Here is a 23766-nt window from a genome sequence, read left to right as displayed (position 1 = left end):
CACCATGTTACTGCTATAACAGGAATATGCGTTAAATTTAAGTACAAATAGCTTGTTCTGCAAGCTTATAAACCCTAACTTGCGCTTGCTTTCGCCGGCCTCAGGCAATCACACAGCTTCCCATTATACATCATAGGTTTTGGGAAATGAGCTGGTGGGTCACATGGCCATTCTTCCTAATTATATAGCTTATTTTAATGAAGTTTGCGCTAAAAGTGGTGCCAGTATTATTCGAACGGAGCAATCTATCAAATGAACAATCTTACATTTAGTCTTTACGGCCCTTTTAACTCAACGACATTATTGCAAAAAAGTGACGCCCCAACGTCCTCCCGCAAGAGAAGGTTTAGATGCCCCCACAGGGTTTCAAATACTGTACATCCCCATTTCTGCAATGGACTACAAGCATGTAAGAGCATCTGCAGCCCCACTTATTATACGACGTAATGACATACTCTGTTGTGTTACATGTACACATTATGGCAATCTTAGAAGTTGCAATGTGCGTCTTTTTTTTTTCTTTTCTGCAGACTTCGCAGCTGGTGCACAAGAACGGCTTAACTTTTGATATAGCAGGGGCTATAAAGTACACATGCATGTCCTCGGTAGAAGCAGAACTCATGAGCACTATGTGTCATGTGGTACTGATAATATTATCACTGCACTGTTGTGAATTAAGCGAAGACGAACTGAAGACGGACACATGATCCCCATTATGTGGCACAACAGACAGGTTGCTCGACTACTCTGCTGATAAAGGTACCCTTCTCATGAGGCCCCGTTTTCAACTTAGAGGCTTAAAATACCGAATGTGACCAGGCACCGCGTATATGAATGTCACCATTTTTCAGCTCCATTTGAAATTGAGCCGCAGTGCCTGAGCATTGAAACTATGAATGTGTTTTCCCATACCTCAAAGCAACACACCTCATGTATTGATTCAGGAAGCTGCTATACAATTTCTGACCTCATTTCAAGACATGCAATAAGCCACTTCCCATGAGTGTACGAAAATCCAAATTTCTCTCACAAGAACAGAAAACAGCAAGCTTTGCGTGCAGTCATAAATGCGACTAACAGGAAGTGATGTTGACATGCTATAAAAAGCATGCCAATGGTACAGTCAAACCCAGTTATAACAAACCCGGATAGAGCAAATTACGCTATATATCAAACAAAAGCAAGTCTGTTGCGAAAATGCATGCGAATCATATTCCTTATAACGAAGTTCACATTGGATATATCATACTCGGCGTGCCTACAATTACCACTGAAATGCGATTGAGGTGCTGATTGGCCATGATTGAGATGTTGAGCCTCGCATAGACCGACGTGACGCCCGACACCTTCCGTAACTGTTTCCGACGCATGGGATTCACGACGGAACCGATCCAGCCAGTGAGTCCGGACCAAGACGGCATCATCAGCGAACTGAGCAGTCACTGAGTTGCCGTCACTGTGAACCCCTCGAGCGCACACACCGTCGCCGATGTCATGGCAGCCGGTGCTGCTGAAAGTACTGAAGAGACTGAGGATGTCACAACGTAAAGCCGTCCGACGCTTTATGAAGCGCTTTTGCCAGCCGATGTTCTCCACAAATATTGCTTTGATATTGAGGGACACGGACTTGAACTGGTGCAAACGATGTCTTGTGCAGAGAATGCAGTGCTAGTTGGTGCCGCCAGAATGAGTGGAAAAAAAAAAAAATCACCTCTTTCCTGCAAAGTAGGCAGTTAAGGCAGAAAGTAGCTTTATTGCATGCAATAAATGGATTGTTTTGTGTAAGGTAATGCCATACTTTATATGTTCATTTCGTTATGTGGGAATGGCAGGGGGGGGGGGGGGGAGATGTCCCGCGTATAGCAAACTCGTGACAAAAAAATTCGTTATAAACGGGTTCGGCTATATCACTAATCGCAGTGCATATTACAGTTCACTATAACCGGGTTTGACTGTAGTAACTGGAACCAGCTATATGAGAGGGACATTGTACGTAGTCAAAATTTTTCCCACCGTGTGTGGATATAAAACCCTCATGCAAGCATTCTTTTGGCTATGGCACTCTTAGAAATTTCTGCAGTAACCGTGCTCTTCAGGCCTTCAAAGCTACAAGCCACAGGCAATCTTTTCATTTTCCTCACTGTTAAATGTTCTATTTTTAACCACAAATTATTCCTAGATCAGGTTCAGAAAATTCATCTGGCAGTATTGAGAATGGTCTCTGGAAAAAGAAGTCCCAGCGAACCTACTAGTGCACTACACAAAAGTTGCTTGCTTGTGTAAAGGAACCCAAAGGCAAGACGCAACTTCAGAACAGTTCAACACTGCCTTTTACAATATCTACGCCCGACAGCAAACTTTCAATTAAGCTGTTATGTCGCACCAGAACAAGCTACTGCTTTTGTTCGAATTACTCTTATGCAAGTGCAATATGGAAACGATTTGTTGAAAATATTTAGTAACATGGTGATTACGGCACAATGCTGCGCTTCAAACACAAAGTACTTTTAAGACAACCTACTCCTTTCCTTTCATTTTTCAGTAACGAAAGCAGCGGGTATCTAAGCTCCAAAGCAATAGGACGAATTTTCAAACAGTGCAGTACTACAAATGCTTCCATCATTCGCCATGAGGCAAGTGGAATGCACAGCTACAGCAGATAGTGCAAAACAGCATGCACGCACTGGTTCCCAAGTGCAAGAATAATAGCCTGACAGTTTTTATCAGAGTAACATGAGTAATGCTGTCACAAGGTTTTACTTTAATTTGACAACTATCCAAATCTGCTGGGAATTTTATCAGAACTGCCAATGGGAACCTGAAGTAAGTGGGTTAGTACTGTGCATGCACTCCACTTATCCTGCCATAAATACAAACTTTAAAAAAGACAAATTCTTTTCTGATATGTATAGTGTGTTAAATATTCTTTTTACGCAAAGCCAAATGTGCCTCTAACTTCATTAACTGCAAACGTTACAGCTGCACAGTGCTTAAACACACAGGGCCACAATCAAAGCCTGTCACTTTTGGAACAGTCTGTTTGGGCCACGTCACATGAGATGCAGAGTTCTGCAATGACAAAATGTTTTCAGGGGAAGAGTTGCCTGTTGGACATTATGTCTGCTTTAACTCTGTCTTCAAACACACCAATCCCAAAGGGACAGGCTCAGATTGCAGCTAATTTACTACCCAGTCAAATTAACTTGTGCTTCAGAGCATAATTACAAACACTACAGCATTTCACATATAAAACAGTTGCCAAATATCCATCTTTGCGAAGAAAAAACATTAAAAATCAAATTGTGGGCAGAATGCCGGATTTAAGAATGTTTCAGTTGCATCCAATAGAAGCTTTGGGTGGCCATGTAGTGACAGGTTACCTTTAGTGGGAAAACACTTTTAAAGTTGCATTCAACGCACAAGTTACTGCCCTTTCAAAACTGAACCGAGAAAGAAATCAGATAACACGTTAATGGCTTTGCCGTTTCAGAGAAGAAAAAAAAAAGTATCAGCTTTTAATACAAACAATCAGCTAAGCATGCATTTCCAAATATAATTATTTTCAGGCATGTCTGCCATTCAATCTCCCCAACAAGAACAGCATACCACCCAGGCAGCTTACATAGTAACACAGAACACAATGAACTGTCCTAATCATGATGTCTTGTCAAATCTTCCTTAGAACTACTGTAGGGTAGGGTGTACCCAGAAAATAATTTTTACTTCAGAACATTTTAACCCGATGTGCAAAATAAGCTAAACAGGTACTAGATATATAGCAGAGTGGAGAACCGGTCCCGGTACGGTACCCAGAAGGCAACCGGCCCCACTGCACGTGTGCAGAGGCAGAAAAACTGGTTGCACGCATGCGCACGTTAACCATACCGGGGCCAGTTTTTCACACTACAACTCTATTAAAACTGTTACTGTATGTGGTCAAAAAATATGTATATATTTTACGACAACTACTGTAGCTTTTGGCCCCCACTTTCAAATCAACTCGTTTGTTTTGAAAACAGAAAAAAAAAACAGCCACTTGGTGAGCAAATGTCTTATATGTGAAATGCACACAACACACTCGGCAATGAACATCTAAAGGCTAATCTGCAACATTACATAGCAATCAGGCTAGCACTAGTGAGATAGATTACTTTGCCAGTGCTGCTAACAAACTGTAAAAGTACCTTTCAAATAACAAAAGCACATTATCACAAACGAAGCTTTTTAGTGCTGCTTGAGCAATACTTGCCACAGAAAATGTTAGCACTAACCCTGCATTTGAAAGGGGAAAAGCGAAAAATGTCCGGGCTCCCCTTCACCGAGTTCTCTCTCTCACTGCACACTGAACATGGCAGAACTGCTACCCTCTACACTAAGAATTTTAGGTTCCTATTGAGGGTGTCTCCTATAGAAACCCTGGCTAAACCAATACTACATACGAACGCGTAACTCCCGACCACAGTTATGGCAAGAAACGCAAAGGGTCTTCTAAAAAGCCCTGATCGGTTATGGTCATAGCTGGGAACAGTGAGCCTGGATATTTTCCTCGCCTAACATATACCAAAAAAACTAGCGAGCTGCCACATAACCAGTTCTTGAGCTACAACTAAAGTAGGGTTTGGCACTTAAACTTGGCTGCAAAATTTCAGTGTTAAATTTTCACAGAGCAACATTTGGCTCAGAACTCACTTGGTCTGCTTCAAGCTAAAAGAAAGCGAAGGTGCTCCTAAAATTGTTTTGATATCGTAACGCACAGACTTGACAAAAGCCATAGAATCCCTGAAAATACTTTACTGGTTCAGAAGCAGTTTTTTTCCCCACCATGATACAAGTCCTGTCCACCACTACTAGGAAAGCCGCTTCTCAGTGTGCTCATCCATGTTCAGTGAGGAGTGTTCCCCAAGCAGCACCAAACAGGCAACATGCGAGGCGTAATGTGCGACACAACATCATTGGCACAGGAGAGACCAAGAAAATGAAGAGAGAAATGGAGGCCCAAACGAGTTGACCGCCTGGTAGCACTCTGCTCCCACCTGTGCCCAATTTTTTCCTTGTGTTTCCCCATCGCCTTTTCAGCTATATCCCGTGTGGCAAACTGCACAAAAGCTTCCCCCGTGCTCCTCCCCTGGTAGTCGGTAGGAAGTGTAATCCCATTGGGGACAATCTCCAACCCTTCAATAAGGCCCAGAACGGGAGAAAAACACACCATCACTCGCTCTGCTTTCGCTGCACACAAGAGGCACACTAACGCATCAACAAAACGCACCACAGAAGAACGCCTGCCCTAGCTAGCGAGGCCGCCATGCAACACACCTCACCCTAGCTCTGCTGTCTAACGGCTGCACAGTGGGCCTTAACGTTACAAACAGAGCAGAAGCATTACGTTATCTCCACATCCTTCACACAAGGAAACAGGCATCATAGAGACAGTGGAGCTAAAACAGCAGGCATACAGTTTTATTAAATAAGACTGCTCACTATTTGAAACCGCCCACACACTAGTAACAAAAACCCTGAACGAAGTGCAGCCCAATCATCTTAAAGCATGCAAGATCTGTTGCTCAACGCAACTTGGCGTTACCATCAAGGCCTTCACAAAATCATCAGAGCATCACATATCGCTTTATGAAGCTGCTTCTCTCCCTCAGTGTTAGCATAACTCACTAAGCTCGTTCTAGCCAGCCTATGTGGCCACTCCCTGTGCTCCACGCTACTCCAGCCACGGAGGCAAACTGATCAATGCCACAGTATAACTTCAAGCAGCAAAGGGGAGCCCTACTTACCCGAAAAGAACTGCGCAATTTCTTCCTTGGAGCAACCAAAGGGCAAGCCTCTCAGCCTAACACAGCCATCATTCAGAGAGTCCTGCTGGTGTGCTCCACTGCGCTTCACCACCCAATCCATTTCGCTGCGCTTCGACTTAAACACTGTGAAAGAATGAAAGAGACACTCCAAATAAAATCCCCAATCACCCAAACATGCCATTCTGAAACCCTCGGGCCCAGTTCCACCAGTGCAGCACAGTGCAGCTGGCCTAACCTTGTGGTTAGGCACAACAAAAAGCTTGCCACTGGATTAGCTCAAAGCTGCAAGCAACACCAAATTCAGCATACTGAACTTGCCAAGGCTGTCTCCAAGTGGACTATTGTGAATGGCTACAAATTGATTTCGACCCCCCCCCCCAAAAAAGTTTGCCCACAAAGGTGTTTATTTTGAAGGAAATCCTGCAACACGCTTTGAGCAGTGCAAATAAACGCGCACAACAGTTAGATTACCCTGCCAGGAATACCCGAGCCAAATATTACATGTGCACGTGAGGCGGTGAGCGCGCAAATCACTGTGAAAGACAAAAAATCAACCGCCCTCTCTTTAATTTCCCTCATGCACCATTGGCACCGCTGAAGTTACGTCATTACAGTGGTGGCTGTCCTCTTGGCTTGTTGCTGGTCAACTTCACGGTTTATTTCGCGCATTTCCTGTGATGATCCGCTGTCGCTGTGCACAATCTACTTCTATGCATAACCCTGTACAAACAGTTTCGGCGCTTCTTTTGTGCTTTCGAGTGCTCGAGCAGTTTGAGTGACGAATTCAATACTTTCCTTTCAACTAGCCCACTTAACTAAAAAAAACAAACGTTTATTGCTTCAAAAGCACAATACCAGCCTGAGCGCACGTTTGCGAGCTGCCTGCTTTTTTGTTGCACCAGACTGGAAATAGACCCTCTGCATTAATTCCCCAGCCTGTGATATATCAAAGGCCGCCAAAGAGAACGCCACCAGGCATCCCCCCTCACCGAGAGAGAGAGGGCACAGCTTACGTCACGTAGTCTGCGGTCAAGTTGAGAGGGAACGATTATGTGCGATTTCTCATTGGGTGTAGTTTCAGTAAGAGTGAATGGATTTTTATGATCCTATGAAGCATGATAATTCCTGCGGAAGAACATTGCTGGGACAATAGACTTTACTCTAAAACACATTGCGAGTAGTCGGTGGAAAGTGTTGCAGGGCCCCTTTTTAACAGCGAAGCTGTTCTTGGTCAAGGCTTTCATGGGACGAGGCATGGTAACGCGGGCGCAGCGATGTGGTGAGCGCATAGCCTAGCAAGGCAGAGAGAAAGCGCCAAGCACAGGTGCAACTTACTGGGGGGAGGGGGAGTGAGCGCCAAGCACAGGTCACTGAAGCCAAGAGAGGAGTCAGCCCATTGGAGAACGTGTGCCCAACGATGGCTCAAAGGAGCGCGCATACATAAACAAGTGCGCTCGGCGATCATTTTTCTATGTTCTTATTCGAATATTCGGAAAATGTTTGGAAAATGGGTAAGGCTGCGCAATTTGTGGAAAAAGTCGCCGCCCGTAAAGGAGCACCAGTGAGAGTTCACGCGCAAACAGGAATCGATCTGCTGGCTTTGAGAAGCTCCATTAAAGGGACACTGAAGTGATTTGTAAACAATGCGGGATTACGAGCGCAAACTGTAGTCCAGAGTCCCTGGGCCCTGTTTCGACCACTCTGTGCGCGTTTACGCGAATTTATTTAGTAGAAAAATCAATTCGAAAATGCTGTCCTCCTCTTTTTACGCTCGCCCATTTTCTGTGGCGTTTTCGTGTGACGTCAGCAGGAGAGGAGCTGACAATTGGCTGCGCTACTGCACGGCTCGCCGACCTTCCGCGACCGAGTCAGTCGGCCCACTGTTTAGTCCGCCGGCCGCCAACAGGTCGTCGCAATTCGCTCGATCAGTTAAGCCACAACACGTTTGGGAATGGAAGAATGCGCCTTTATTTACTTCGTTAGTTTGTATACTGTATCTAGCTCCAAGTCAAGGTCGCTTCACACAAGCGCACATGCGACGCTTCGCTGACTGGTACGCCAGTAGGAAAATATAAGGCCTCTTGAAGGGGGAGAAGAGTGAGCGAAGTCAATATAGGTACTAAGGAAATAAAATCAACTGATATTTTTACCGTACAGCGTAAAACTAGGGTGCGGGAAGCACTTTTTTGCGCTGGGCGAACAAGCAGAGCAGTCAGCAGCACGACTACGCATCTGCGAACACTTTCCCGTCTACGAAATGCAATTGCTAGACGTGAGCTATTGTGGAAACTCAGGGGACGCTTACTGCACGAGCGCAATACAACAAATAGTCACCTAAGCTGCTTGAAATACTAAAACTAAATAAAAGTGTAAACTGGTTATACATTATATACCTTATCTTTTCCATCGCCGCCAGCGGCCCTCTGTGGCCTAGTCGTCTGGGGTGCTAGGTATGCAATCGCAAGTGTTTTGCCAATCACGAGTTCGAATCGCCGTGGGTACATGCTTTTTTTTTTATGAGTTAACTTTTTTGTTTTTCGCCGATGTTTTCTATACTGAGTTCACCTTTTTTTGGGCCGCAACGTTCATTGCTCCACGAACTAGTCCACAGAACTCGCGCACGTTGGCACTGCCGCGCTAGCGAGTTCTCGTTGGCGTGCTGTTGCCATAAGCACCGACTGCTTGCGGGCAGTGGGCACAGGCCAGAATCAACAGACCCTTGGCCTGGTGCGAACGCGCTTTTTACGATACAGGCATGAGCGAAGCAAGCTCCAAATATGGGGGAAAAGCGCATGCATTTGAGCATCTGCGGGGACGCGGAGGGCGTTCATCCACTGCCTAGGCCTCAGATAGTGAATGCTACGATTCCAAGCCGTCCTGGGAGGCTTATCTTATGCATTTTACAGCCGACAACATGGCAGAAGCGCGGTACTACGATAACTGGGATATTGAGAATGCCCATCCAACGACGCCATCGAATGTCAAACATGTTTTACAGACCGAAACCGAAACTTGTTTGATTGCTAACCTTGGGCATCGTCCAATCACGGCGCCCCCTCCTCCCAACGTCACAGCTTAGTTTGTGCGGCCGCCGCAAACCGCGCATGGTAGTTTTTCTTCTTTCGCGCTTTGTAAAATAATTACCGATTTGTCAACCGGATAAACGATGAAAAGTGTGCTAATTTGAGCCAGTCTACACAGTGCACGCAAAAACGGGAGCTTGACAAATTCACTTCAGTGTCCCTTTAAGCTTAGCCTTGCGATTAGGGAAGGCCAGGCAACTTTGCAGTTAACACCAACATTCACGATGTTAAGTTGTGAAGCTGGTCTGGTTTTTTTTTTCTCAGCTGTATCACAAAAACAGCCGCAGTGGCCAGGCATCTAACCAGTGTCCCCGCACTCAGCAGCACACCACCTCAGCCACTGGGTGGGTACTTGTCAAGAACATCATGCAGATATATTAAGAAGCCAATAGTAAACTGCCCTTGTGCCCACTCCCTTGAATGGCACAAAATGCGGCAGATGTGCAAACTCTACAAGCCTGGCAATTTTCCAGACATGGTACCATACCTGCAAAGCTATGGATCCTCGATCCTGCAAAATTTCTACGAGGTCAGCTCATCCTGTTAGCCACCCAATAAGTAGACTTTAGTATGCAAATTCTTAATGCAGTCATCCGCAATACCGATTGTGCGGTTTCCCCCCGCGTGCAGACTCGCTCCAACAGCGTGCTCGTGTCACTAACACTGCCAGATACGAAGGTAGTTGAGGTTTATAATGATCTAAGTTGCGCAAACTTCATCACAAGCCTGCCGTCGCTACTCAAAGGTGATCAGGTAACATGCTGGCAGAAGTAACAAGAAAAATGTGCTGGAAGGCCGATGGAGTGAAGGCATTCCATAAAACAAGTGTCTCGGCTGTGTTTTTCTGATATGCTTGAATTAAGGCAGGCTCGTTATATAAGGAGCAATGCATCAAGTTGTGCATGAGTACTAAGCTAACCGATCAGGGACAAGTTCCCAACCCAGATTGCCTGGAAGTATAATTGAGTCTTGGTTTTTTTATGACACAAAATGTTCATTGTATCTTGCAGACTAGCTGTAACAAAGCAACCACGTTCTCCTGACAAGAGAAATAAAGCGCAGTTGTGTCCAGCACTCCTGCACTACGTCAGTTGCACTAGGTGGGGGGGAATTCCTTTGCTGTCAACAGAATCCTGGCCAATTGTTGAGGACACACAGCCTGAATAATCGTCAGCTTTTATGGCAAAGTTCTCTGCACTGGTGTCCATCTCCACAAAACTCAAAACAATGCCATCTGTCACTGAAGGTACCGTTGCACGAAATGTCCGCTGCCGATTGCATGGCCAGCAACATGGTCTGTTCAATTCGATACGTGTTTTGCAATGAAACAACCAGGCCTTTTTGAATTAAGCAAGTTAGAATTAACATGAAGTAACCAGCCCATGCATGACAAACGTGCACATACGGGCCAATAAGCACCACCACCCCTCAGTATCTCGCACCCCAAGCTTTGCTAAGCCTGACACTAACAGCCAGCCAAATGCAGTGAAAGTTCACCCTGGTCAAATTTATTCTGGCAGTGCAGTAGGCACTGCCAAATACTTCTGGGCCATGACTGGTCGCTCTGTGAAATGCCTTCTGATTAACTAAATGCATTTAAAATAACTCCTTAGCGGACGAGATTACACCTGCCAGCCCAGTCTGCAAGCAGCCGAAGTGACATCCAACCAGCAACCAGGTCTGTTCGCCGGCCAGGTGGCGAGAGAACCGGTCGAGCCCCACTCCCATGAACCACTTCTACAGCAGCTACACACAAGGCCAGATTTCACGCATGCTTGCACTGCTCCCTAGTGTAATATTTAACTCTTTTCTCAATATCAATTTCTAAATCCCAGAATGATTCTAGTTAGTTGCGCATATTTCACAAGCTACATTTCGCACCTTCCCGATAAGTCAAACTATATAAAAATGAGGTCTTCGAATTTAAAAATTTACTGCAGTTGGCATTTAAAGAAAGGCAGTGCAGCGCAGCTACATGCTGTCAGGCTACCAGTGTGCAATGCTGAACTTGTCATGCATTGTTTTTTGGGCAATAATCAATATACTGATGACACAATAAATGAATTGAACCACCATAAACGAGCAAAATGATTGCCTTATCGCTGCAACTACATGGGCATCGACGGAAGCACCGGGAAGATGGATCAACAAAATTTACCTCTTATTAAAAAAAATGAGTATGATCTGCACGCAACAGCGCTCGTATAAAAGACATTTACAGTACAATTTTCACGAAAAGCGACTTACAATCACGATGGTGTTACATATTTACCAATAGCTCAGAAGGGTTATTTTGCTGCTTATTCACTCGCAGCAGTTATCTAATCACTAGCCAGTAAAGATATGGGCATAGGCATTTTCTTGCCAAAGCACTATTGGAATACTTCCCGGACGTAGAAATGACTGCATATCCGAACGCCTCTATTATGAAACCACTGACATTTTCAAGTTACTAAGTCACTTCCACAAAGGTCGACCCACCGCAGACGAAGGAAGGTACGCGGGAATGCAATGGCAAAACATTAGGCCTAACGTTGCGCTTAGAGGTCAAACTTTATCAACCGCTACCGATTGCAAAAAGTACTCGTAGGTCAGGCTGCTAATAATGGTTGACGCCATTAAACCTCAAAGCGTAAACGTAGGCCTAACTCTCGCAAATACGCAGCAGTTGCTAAGCGTTACCCACAGGGTAGCACATACCCGCAGTGGTGTTTCAGACAATGCTTTGTAAAGAGGAATGTATGCTGCTTCTACACGATATTTCATGGCTGGTGCAGCCAAACTATCTTATTTTGTAACTCACTACTAGGCTGCATTTAATGGCTTTTTATTGCGTGAAACACCTTATTTTCTTGCCATCATCCCACTGTTACAATACTCTCGAGTGCGATGAAAACAAAAACTTGGTTTGCATCGAAACTTTAGCTCAACTGGTCTGGTCGCCCAGGGCTTCTTACAGTACACCGGTGCACATGGACAGAAATATTTGGCCACCTTTATGCCATCCCAACTGCTCCTGGCTAACACCAGAATTATCGGTGGAATCACAGTGGCTCTCTCCATTGTACAGTCCCAGCTCATCCCCTCTCTTTACCACAGATAGCAAAACGAGGCCACCATCCCATTCCTCATAATACCCAGTGGCGGACGAGCACAGAATACAGTAAAAAAATGCACCACTGCCCCTTCGAGGAATCACGATTTGTTTTATCAGGACAGTGGGCGTCATACGCTCATCACTTTAGAAAGGAGCGAGCGTATGTGTGCATGCGCATGCATATAAATACCGCACAGATGCTCGCAATGGCTGCACACCTATCACCCCAACTCTACCACACCCCTTAAACATTATATATATCGGCGAAAAATTCACTGGATATTTACCAACACGCATATAAGCCGCACCAGGTTTTAAGGCTGCAAGGGCCTTCTACTTGGGATGCAAGGCATCAGAACAGCCATGGTGCCAAATTTGGCCAGTTGATGCGCATTCTTCTTCGGAGGGAAAAAAAATTCAGAGAAACAACAAAGCTGGCGGCCCCTCTCCCTTTGTTGGAGAACCGGCCTCTGCACCTCACAAGGACTTCCGAACTTGCCACTGAAAGTTCTCCACGACTGGCAGGCTCGGATCATTTTGTCCGCAGGCTTTCCCAAAGTGGACCGCGTTTAGCATGCGCCAGAACCCGCGGCAACCGGCTTCACGAACTCAGCGTCTGTGCTCCCCAACAGCACATGAGATATCACCCCATGAAGGCTAGGCAGAGTGCTCTCGAAGGTAGAGCGAGCTGTCCTCATTCCACTGGGAGCAGGCCCTGGGCAGCTCCGAGGAGTCCAGCCAAGTGCTGGTCACCTGCCGAGCTCTGGCGGTCGCGGCGGACCTCTGGTCCTCCGCCACACCCCCTCGCTAACCCGGTTTTCTTTTCTTTTAATAAAGTTTTGTTCTCTCTCTCTCTCTCTCTGGCAGACGCTCCCTCACATGGTGCACGCTCACGTATGCTCGGTCTTTTTTTTCTTTCTTGGTATTTGTTGTCCAGTAACACTACACGGCGAAACTAAAAGCCTAAACAGCTCTGCTGTTAACAAAAAAAAAAAGGGGCAATGCTTTTCTTCATGTAGTACAGCATTTTGGACCTTCACGGGAAACCATTAAAAGTGTCTAAACAGTCAACTCAAAGAAAACCACCCCGAGTTTTTATGACACTAATGAATCAACAAGGTGTTAGCACATTTATTGCCTACAAAAGAACAATGTTATACGCATAACGTTGCACGCTCGGACCGGAAAAGGATATGCGGACAGCAGGATGGTTGTGCCATCTGTTATACATGCCTGCCACTACAGCACCCTCCCGTTCCGCTATTTTTACGCCTAGAGTCATGTCACCTCATGTGCCTACATTGCAACACGCTATCTATGTACAACCTTGCAAAGGAAAAGAGCATGCACACACTTTACAAAGGTGGTAAGCACAGCCCCACAGGTGATAATGCGTACTTGGCTGCACCTAGTTTTAATACAGTGCTGACTGAAATGCACCTCTAAAATAAACCACTTATACTTCATTCGATTAACAAAATGTTCTCAGCTAAACTTCTTTGGCAGCCCAAAAAAGCACAAGCTGAAAAAAAAAATGATGCTTTCCAACCTAGGTTGCACTAACTTTAACAGAAGCGCAACACTGATACTTGTATCAAGGCGGTTGCAAACAGCAAGTCAGCCACAAACAGCATCCACAGTACTAAACCTTTATGGTACTATAACAGCCCAGCAGTCCCCATTTGCTGTTTCCATGAACGTTCAAAGGTACTCACCTTCAATGTACCTGTGCCCAATGTGTTCATTGTGGCGTTGCAAGCCGATTTCCATGTCTTGTTCACTCTCAAGCTCAATGTATGCTTCCCCACTGGGCCTGCCTTCCCTAGAGAGCGTCATGTGCACGCCATTGATCCCTCCTTTGATGTGACACTCTGCACAAAAAATAACAAAGTTGAGGTACGATATTCTGATTCCAGCAAAACGGCGAAAGCCAACCTCGAAGTCTGCAGAAATAAAAATGTGCTGGGGCTATTCGGTGCGACCTTCGTGGTCGTTCCGCGCAATGAGGGCACTTGCCTTTTCCAGTGAAGAAATTCAAGATCTCTTCTTTCGTTGTGGACCACGGGAGGCCCCGAATGCGCAGGACAAACCCTTCATCGTCCACGGGAGTTGTCATTTTACTCTGTAACAAAAGGGTATTTTACCAAGGCAGCATTATTTAAAAATTAAACAGCTACAGAAAAGCCACCTAACATCAAGGAATGAGTCAAATCCCTCCAGTACAAAGCGCACAATATAACAACCGGTGAACCGCTTCAACTGTGCACGACGTGCCAACGCCGTGTTACTAGCCGGGGAGTACGAGCAAATGCGCGATTACCGGCCTACGCCAGCCGCTGCATTTTTTTCTTTTAAATATCAATTCCCATCCCACATAGCTGACATCTAAGCCCAAATGCAAACATGTAGAACACAAAAGCTGTAAAGGGAAGCACAAAAAAAGCGTTCCTTCTCAATAGCCCACGCGCGTGCGGATCGAGGCCTTGCGCGCGATCGCCATTTATGCCGAAAGCACCACGAACAAAGACAACACAGTGAAGCACAACTCGCAATGCCATAGTAAAACCCAACTGTAAAAAAGCAAAAACTACAATGCGGCAAGGAACCGAAATGACCCCTTTAACACGAAACAGAGGACAATCAGAGCTCAAACTAAAGATTTAACGGTACATGGAACACGAGTCCAGGTGGTCGCGTTAGGCTTAGCACTAGCCGGCACCCCGGCGATCGAAGCCCAGATTGCTTGACGCTCTGATGCGTGCTGGTTGATGCGATTTCCCATCAAGCAACATGCAACAATTAACTCAAAACATGCTTCGGTTTCAAGTGAAGCAACATAAATATGATCAAATGAACGACTTTACCTGCGCTGAGGAATAGCGACACGTCCGTCAAGACAAATTTTGCTTCGGTTTGAGAGAAAAGGGAGAGAGAGCCAAGCTACCGAACCGCCAGCACCAAAGCCCACTACCCGGCTATCCCCGCGACAGACGGCGCTGCCGCATAGCTGCCCGCCTGCCCTTTCCAGCGAAGTTCTTCAATAAACCCTAGTTGCGAAACCCCACCTCGAAACGAGACACCCCGCACGCACTCACCCACCGTAGGCAACGGATTGACGCGACACCTACCGGTACATAAAATGAAACGACTACAAATATATTTTGTGAACTTATTCCAACATAAATTTTATTGCTTGCGCATTTTTACAATTTCAGTGATTCAATATTGAGATAGTTATTTCCACAGAGTTCTTACTCTGATAATTTACTTCTTATCGACAGAGGGCATGCAAATTTCTATTTCCCGCCGTACAGAGTGGAGACCGTGGAGACCGTGGAGAGTTGCGAAACTCCGCTTCAGAATCCTGGCGGCGCAGGCCCCCCCGCTCATGCCCCATGCCTGCTCCGTTGAAGCTGAAGGGCAAGCGTACTGGTGCGCCCCTAGGAGACAAAAAGCGAACTTCGCAAAACAACTATTATAAAGGTTCTGATACATGGGGCCAATGTGGAGTTTCGCAAAGGCTGCATCTGCTGCAACCCGGGGCTTCCGAGCCGATTTCCCCCGAACTGGCTGCTGCGCAAATAGTTGACGCTCCGGTTTGGTTTGTGGTTTGTGGGAAAGGAAGAGGAAATGAATGTGCAGTGGGGATATTTTTGAGCTCGGCAGGGTGCTTACCTGCATAAACCCAGTGCGGGGGAAGCTTGGAGGTAGATGGGGAGTGAAAGGATAAAGTACAGAGAGAGACAGATAAAGATATAAATAGAGGATAAAGGAGAAAGAGAGGCTGTCAGTTCGGGCACATCAGTCAGTAACAGCAGTAACAGTGGCAACAGTCCGGGCTACAGCCGCTGCGTGTGGCCGGTCGTCTCCAGATGGCGAAGACTTCCTGCCGCGGGCTCCTTCGGGAACAGAAGGTTCTTCATGCCGGCTCGCCGGCGCTGCGCTGGTCAGCGCAGACTCCCTCAATGGCAGACTTTCGCTGCTCAAGGAAGAAGAATATTCTTTTCTCCGCGCATATACCTCTTTTGAAGTCGATGTAAACTTCAAAAATAGCAGCGCAAATAAAAGACGGTAACAGGACGACATGGACTGCTCCTTTTGAAAGGGCTAAGCAGCTAATTAGATCCCCACCTATACTTAACCCTTTATAAGCTAATAAATTTTGTGTAGTTGCCAGGTATAACCGAAACGAATCGCGAAAAAGTGGTTTAGTAAGAACTTGGGTTGCCACCCTAACTTGGGTAAGCGTTCAGGCAATCGAGGTAGACATCAAGAAAAAAAAACATGGAGGAAAAAAAAGGGGGGAGGGGAGGTGATGAGAGAAAAAAAAAAAAAGTAATCGAAACCAAAATCGAGTAGTCGAGCACTTGAGGAAGGTTGCTCAGAAGGAAGTAGAAAACTGTTCAATGTAAACGGAGATGATACTTCGAGGATCGCTGCTTGCATGCGCACGCAGGAAGATGGTACGTGGAATTAACGGTGGAAATCATTCAGCCGCTGGCAGTTTTTATCCTGGCTTCAGAGTTATGTTTCTAAGGAACTCATTCGCCCGGAGAAGTTGATGTCGTTTTCATGAAGTTTTTGTACCTTGTATACCGGAGTTTTCGATGTAATATGCCCTATGGTAATAGCAAGCTGCCACAGAACAGGCATCAGGACTTGAATGATTGTAGACGTTCAGCCCTTGTACGGTTTGTCCGCGCTGATTGTGTTTATAATTGCCTTCGTGCTGGGGGATCATTTTAGTGGCTTGTACGTTTCTGCACTTGAAAGTACACCTATTTATGCGGCATGATTTCGCTTGCAACTGGCTCCCATGTCTAGGTCAACGAATTGAGCAGAAATGTTGCACGGGGAGCAGTTACCAGCACTGCTACTCAAGTGGGACCCATGATGTCGAAACAGAAAGACCTGAAGAGGCTGCCAGTGCCGCCGTTGCAGGAAACTCTCCAAAGATATTTGGACTCGATCAAACCACTTGTGACGCCTATCCAGTTTGATCAAACTTCAAAGGTAATGTGAATAAATCTTTTTTTAAAGAGAGCTTTGTGGCTGAATTGGGCAAGGGATCAGGAAGTGGAAAAATGAAGGGCAGACTTTTCTAAGCATGGAGAGAGTTCTTCGGAGCTCAGAAAATTGAAACGTGACAGAAAACACACTTCTAAAGCTACGTTATTTACTGATTTTTATAATTGTCCGAGACTACACACTTTGATACTAGTAACTTGGAGGCGTGCACTAAGAGGGTTCAACTTAAATTGAGGACGACTCAGCGCGCAATGGAACGAAAGATGATAGGGTAACATTAAGGGACAAGAAGAGAGCGGAGTGGGTCAGGAAACAAACGCCTGTTAAGGACATATTAGTAGAAATTAAGAAGAAGAAATGGACGTGGGCAGATATGCGAAGGCGAGATAACCGTTGGTCATTGAGGGTAACTGAGTGGATCCCTAGAGAAGGCAAGCGTTGCAGGGGACGGCAGAAAGTTAGATGGGCAGATGAGATCAAGAAGAAGAAGCAGGCCTTTGCCCTGCAGTGGGCGTAGATAGGCTGATGATGATGGTGGTGGTGGTGATTATGACACACGGTGACAACAAAACTTAATTGTCAGTGTACTTCACTGCTTTTTCTTGCTTTTTGAGGTGTATGATAGGCTACTGCGCCTTCATGAAAGTTTTGGTAAGAATGGTAGTAGCCAGGTTGAGTGCTGGCGATACTACTTGGGCAATTTCGCCCGAAGCAAGGAGACCGGAAGACTCGCATAGGGGGATTCTTATTTTATAATTTTCCATATTTGGGTTGGGAAGGAGGGGAAGAACACCTTTGAAAAATTCATATTTTCTATGATGAAAAAAAGTTAGCAGCACTGCTACCCTTCCAAAAATAAGTTACTGTGTCCATGTACATTTGACAATATACAGCGTGCAGCACTGTGGAGGCTGCAGAGCTTCAGCTAATCTGCGTCTACCTCACCACGAGATTATATTTATATGGAGGCCAGCACAACAAAGCGGTACCACCTGCTCAGAGGGTGTCCACTTTTCTTTAGCTGTCATCTGTAGAATGTCAGTGAGTTGAGCTGAGCGGATGAGCTGAGAGCTTTTCAGCCTCCACAGTGCTACACGCAGCTTGTGAGAGTGCCGTGTAACGGTGCTTTTGCTGGGCATTGGAGCTTAAACTGAAGTTACAGTGCCGCCCAACGGTGCCATCAGGCTAGGGTGAAATAAAGTCCTGAAGTCCCTTTAGGGACCAGCTCATTACGTAGCAGGTTAGCAAACTCCATGCGGGCGGTTTGCAGGGCTTAGAGGTATAGGCTTTCTTGTAACTTATATGCTGCCGGTTGAGTGCTTGTAACCCGCCGTTATGTCGTATCTCTGCAAGCGTAGGCTGTGGACTGTCAAGAAGGTGCTGTGTGCGATCACATTTTTCGCTGCAGGTTGTGTCCATTATTTAGTCAGTAGCAACGAAACTCTGGGGATCTGTGCACAGAATTCTTCAATATGCACTAGTTGCGAAACTCCGCTTTAGAATCCGGGCGGTGTGGGCCCCCCCTGCTCCGCTAAGGCTGAAGGGCAAGTGTACGCGCAGCACCTAGGAGACGCGAACTGGACTTTGCTTAACGTTTATGTAATAACAAAACGTCATAAAATAAAGCTTCCTTTTAAAATTAGAAAATGTAACTCGGGTAATATTTGTTTATGTTTCTTTGGTTTTTCTTTTTAAGACTTACGGCAGGAGCCGCACGCAGTTGAGTTCTACTTCAACTTTTTGCCAACAGACGACAGGCTCGTCATCTTGCCCCGTGCTTGCCCCTGTTTGTCCCAGTGCAGCGGGGCCAGTCGCGCACTGGCTTTTGATACATGGGGCCTACGGGGGGTTCTCCAACGGTTGTATATCGAGTAACCCTGACTGTACAAGGTGGCAACTTTTATGCCATGGCAGAGGCGGTAACAGGCCTACATATAAGGTTGTGAGAATTTGTTACAACATTGGAGGAACAGCAGCCTGCATAAAGGGGTTTCTATGGCATGGTAGGCTACTGGGTGGCAGGGTTGTGTCGATGGCATCCTGCCGGCCAATCCTGTTCTAAAACCACCCTCACGCATAAACGCCAAAGAAGGCAAAAAATTCTAGCTGAAATGGTTTTTCTTATACACTAACGTGAGTTGTTGCAGTCGTAGGGGGCCTGACCTTGTAGCAAAAGTTGGAGCAAGTCAGGCATGCTGTGAATCCAGAATTAGAGAGTTTCTTCACGAATTGAGACCGTATTTTGCATGAGCGTTGTTTTGACATTGCTGCTGCCATTGTTTATCGAGTAATTTTCTATTGTTCATCATATAGTTCATACATGTGTGATGTGAATGTTCAAGGTTAGGACACATACACTCACGCGTAAAAGTGAAAGTCGTTTCACTTAGGTGAATGCGAGTGGTAGTGTTGAGCAGGGAGGAGCACTCTTAGTTAGGCACAGTAGCAGACGAGGCACTTTGACTGCTTTTGCCTGCAGTGCCACACAGCGACTATCCTGGGTGTGGCCTAGCTACACTTGCTTGTGCAGCATTCTTTCCCTTCACGACCTTGGTTGAAAGATTTTGCATGTCAACAGAACTACATTGGTGAGCAACACATTTTCTTGGCTTTTATATGCCGAGCTTCATGCACCCGCATCGCGAATCTTGAAGATGAAGGCGATTATGCTCGCACATAAAAAGTGAGGGCAGAGGCACACATTGTAAGGCCTTGCATGTCCTCTCCTTGTGTAGTGCTAACAGGACACTTGCAAAATTGCAGGATGTTATCTTGGGTATACATACTCTTGAACAGGCTGCTTCCAATTCACTGAGCATGGCAAACTTCTCCTCGACCATTGTAAGGTCACGGGACTTGCTCCTCTTAGCATCTGTGGAAATGTTCAGAGTCAGCGGAAGACAGTGTGCCGCATAAATGACAGCTGGTCAGATCAGACGGGATACCGCGAAGTTTGTCCATAATTACGCCTAATTTAACGGGCCACCAACCAGCCGAACTTTCTGCATCAATCGTGATTCGCCTTCCTGCACAGGCCGACAGACAGAGCCATTGGACGGTGCACTTGAATATGTGTGTTGGCAGGCGTAGGTATATGCGCTTACAACTACTTGCTGTGTTGTCAGACAGACCCAACATGGTCCCATTTAATCAGCCGTCGAGTGGTACGGGAGTACAAGCTTATCGCGCCATTGGATGGCGCTGCAACACCCAGCAAAAGCACCATCAGATGGAACCCTAGATACTGCAAAAATAAATTCATAGCCACTTTTAGGCTGATCCCAGCTGGGGCATCCCAGCCATGAGCTGGGACTTCCAAGGTCCGAGCTGATCCCAGCTGACTTGGTCAGAGTGTGGACACAAGAAGTTATAAAATTGTCAACACTACGAAAATAAGGTTTTCAAACTGACCCGTGAAGAGATTTTAGAAAAGTAGTCATTGGAATTTGGTGTGAAGGTTTCTATCATTTATTTTGGGACCTGTACTTGTGTTCTGCCAATTATTTTACTTCGATTTTGCGTAGCAAAACTCACTTCCAAGCAAGTTTGCTTAAACTGAAACAGTGTCATACTTGAAGTTTGTTCTCACTGTTGGTTAAATTTTTGGTCCTAAGTCACTCCTAAGCTTTATGTAGGCATCCCATTTGTCGTTATAATTGCATTTCTGTGACAACAAATTTTTTTGCTGCTAGAAATGTGGCAGGAAGGGGGGGGGGGGGGGGGGGGGAAGGGGGATTGCATTGTATGCATTGTACAGTGTAGTGCATCATCGCGATGCTTAGGAAGGAAAGTTTGTTTCAACAGTGGGGCTTATCATACTTATTTGATGAGCGCTAAATCAAGGATATGTTTAGTGGATGTGACTAAACTTCTGAAAAAGTGGTGTTTGTCAGCTGTGCTCCCATTGCACAAGTTTGGCCCAGTCTAATAGCCTAGCCCTGCCTCTTACCTACATGTAGGTAGGAGGGAGGACTAGACCTCAGGGCCTTTTTCTGGATCCATGATTGAGTGTACGTCACATGTTCAGAATGAGCTGGGCATGCGTAGTAATAACAGATGGTAGATAGTCATGCCGACCTGAAAGAACACACAGCTCATGATGGATAATGTATCAGGAAGCCTTCTCAGGTTGTTGACATGCACCAAGTTCTTGCTACTAGAGTATCCTCGCATTGCCAGTCAGTTGAAACATAACCTCCTTGACAGCATCCATTGCTGCTCATGTACTTCCTGAAGCTTTGTAGGAGACAAGCAACAACAAGCTATTCAATCATCTATGTACAGAGGGTTTCAAATGTTGTTTACATTCCTCGGTGGAAGTCAAAATGGAAATCGGTTGAAACACTGGAGCTGTGGAGTATTTGTCACTGTATTTTCATGTGTAATTTCAGAGAAGCCTGTGTGCTTGTGGCATGGGTAGGGAAAAATGTTCACCGATAAAAAATGATGTACCTCACCTTTCTCACCTTTGGTCTGTATTTTGTTGGTGTGTTAAATACTCTTGCGTTTCAATGGCTGTTCGTGCTGGCTTTCTGGTGTTTATCAGGTAGTCCAAGAATTTGGAAAACCAAACGGAATAGGACAGACCTTGTATAAAATTTTGGAAGCAAAAGCAGCATCTACAGAGAACTGGGTGTGTATGAACTTTTACATTTTCATTACAGTGAGACTTTACCTCAGTTTTCAGTTTTTGACCAGCTTGAAAAGCATTCAAGCTTTGTAGTGACTTTGGTAGTGCAGAATAGTTGTGCCAATATTTGTGACGCATTAATGCCTGGTATATGCATGGTTGCATTCAAACTGCTCTGGTATGCATTGTCACAAAATGTATGTAAAGTTCGCTCTTGCGTGGATATAACAGTCAATATTAATTTGTTGAACAAAGTAGTGTGATGTTCTTCTCTGGTAGCTGTTCAGTACTTTGACTGTTTCATTTGCTGTATTTAGCTTGCAGACTGGTGGTTACATGGATCCTACCTTGAGTACAGAATGCCAGTAGTCATGTATTCAAATCCTGCAATGGCGCTTCCGAGACAAGTGTTCACACAGAAGGAGGACCAACTCAAGTAACTACTATGTTCACTTTTGTAAATTCAGTTTGTGAACATGTGGCAAGTTGGAAAAGAATTCTGCGTGGGGATTTTTCTTTTTTGCAGGCATGCAGCTTTGCTTATAGCTGGAGCTCTGGACTTCCTAGCATTAGTGGAACGGTGAGCTCGTAACCTCAGATTCTATGTGTTTTCTTTTTCTTCTGTATGCATGGCTCGACATTGACAAACTTTGTAAGCATGCAGTGTAAAAATTCAGGTTATATGAGACTTTCTTTTTTCCTTTTTTTTTCTGAAGAACATCGCAAAAAAACCACACCCTAAATAAAATGGTCTTAAAAATATTTTCACTTGGCAGAAACTGAACAAACAGGCACATTTACAGCTGCATATTGTTTAATTTCTACATGTATGTAGTTGAATTCTGGTTGAACTATTGAAGTTCACAAAGAACAAATTGGCTAGTGATTAAGGTCACACTGGTCACATGTGCCTAAAATGAAAATGCAGGATGAAAATTGCCACAAGGTATACGAGAGGAATAGTGAGTGTCGCAAAAATGCTTAGCAAATTTGTAGACCATTCAAAATGTTTTTATAAAACAGGATGACATCGAAAATCACTTACATAGGAGTAATCTGTTGTTCTTGGAGTGACAGAGGATAAGAAACATTGAATGAGTCTGAAGGAACTTATTCAGTCACAAGCAGAAAAATTCTGCATGATTGCCAACTCCTGATGAGGTGAAAAAGCATACTGGACAGGTAAGCACACAGTCAAGCAGCCAACATTTTTGTTCTCACTATTTTTAAATGGCAAGAAGTTGCCCAGAGACTGGAAGGCAGTGAATATCGCACTCGTATACAAAGCCAGTGATGGAGGTGAACCTTGAAACTAGAGACTTTTTTTGCTAACTTTTGTTTGGTGTAGAACCCAGGAACATATACTATATACTCGCACCTTATCAAGATAATCTTTCTTTTATGCCGTTGCAGCATGATTTCCAGTTGAGTTTGTCTTATGTAATGCAACTAGCAAAATTATTCAAGACATTGCAGGAAGTGGCATTCAGGTAGATTATATTTAGTTTTAAAATTAAATATTTTAAACTTAAATAATTTAAGTTTAAATATTTTTAGTTTTTTTTTTTTAGTTTTAGTTTTAAAAAGCATTTGACATTGTCCTACACAATTTTCTACTTTACGGAGGGTCATTTCTAGGTCTTCCTGGTCATCTCTTAAGCTGGCTACAAGATTACTTATGTGTTTGTCAGCATCACGGTGTTGTAAATGGTGGATTTTAATTTGCTGGTACTGTTTTGTTTAAAGTCCCACAGGGCTTGGTCCTTGCGCTGTTGCTTTTTCCCTTATCTACCCATCGGATTTAAGTCTACTGTTTGGCTGTGTGTAGATGATTACGCATCAAATGTCACCCTGTGAAATGTGCCAAAGACATTGCGAGAGACTTGAGTTCAAGAAAGTGGGATCTCTCTGTAACTCTCTGTAATTTTTTTTTTTCTGTAGGCAGCAATTGAATCCTGAAATGATGGGCAAGCATCCCTTGGACATGTCCCAGTATCAAAAGATCTTCAGCACCTGCCGCGTTCCCGCACCCAACCGGGATAAGCTAGAGACGTATTTTCTAAGCAAGGATCCACCAAGACATGTGCTCGTCGTGCATAACAATGAGGTGGGGCATGTATTTTG

General features: G+C 45.1%; 2 protein-coding genes across 3 annotated transcripts in view; one reads left to right on the top strand and one right to left on the bottom strand.

Annotated features, from left to right (window-relative positions):
- The window catches only part of LOC144152196 (heterogeneous nuclear ribonucleoprotein H2-like), a 28416-nt gene extending 13410 nt beyond the window's left edge, over positions 1-15006 (bottom strand). For both annotated transcript variants that reach the window (XM_077683428.1, XM_077683436.1), the window contains exons 1-5: positions 14849-15006; positions 14001-14106; positions 13700-13855; positions 5784-5927; positions 5034-5172 (exon numbers count right to left, since the gene is read on the bottom strand). In XM_077683428.1, coding sequence (XP_077539554.1) covers positions 5034-5172; positions 5784-5927; positions 13700-13855; positions 14001-14100 — 539 coding nt within the window. In that variant the 5' untranslated portion in view covers positions 14101-14106; positions 14849-15006. The remainder of the gene's footprint in view (positions 1-5033; positions 5173-5783; positions 5928-13699; positions 13856-14000; positions 14107-14848) is intronic.
- Positions 15007-16280: 1274 nt separating this feature from the next.
- The window catches only part of LOC144152188 (carnitine O-acetyltransferase-like), a 35282-nt gene continuing 27796 nt past the window's right edge, over positions 16281-23766 (top strand). Inside the window, exons 1-6 of the mRNA XM_077683419.1 lie at positions 16281-16447; positions 16809-16997; positions 21559-21645; positions 21960-22078; positions 22169-22222; positions 23584-23749. Of these exons, the coding sequence (XP_077539545.1) occupies positions 16403-16447; positions 16809-16997; positions 21559-21645; positions 21960-22078; positions 22169-22222; positions 23584-23749 (660 nt within the window). The 5' untranslated portion in view covers positions 16281-16402. The remainder of the gene's footprint in view (positions 16448-16808; positions 16998-21558; positions 21646-21959; positions 22079-22168; positions 22223-23583; positions 23750-23766) is intronic.

The sequence above is a fragment of the Haemaphysalis longicornis genome, unplaced genomic scaffold, assembly GCF_048455015.1.
Source record: "Haemaphysalis longicornis isolate Haplotype H1 unplaced genomic scaffold, Haemaphysalis longicornis Haplotype H1 scaffold_1, whole genome shotgun sequence".
NCBI lineage: Eukaryota > Metazoa > Arthropoda > Arachnida > Ixodida > Ixodidae > Haemaphysalis > Haemaphysalis longicornis.
The sequence above is the reverse complement of the archived record's forward strand: the minus strand, read 5'-3'. Positions and strand labels throughout refer to the sequence as shown.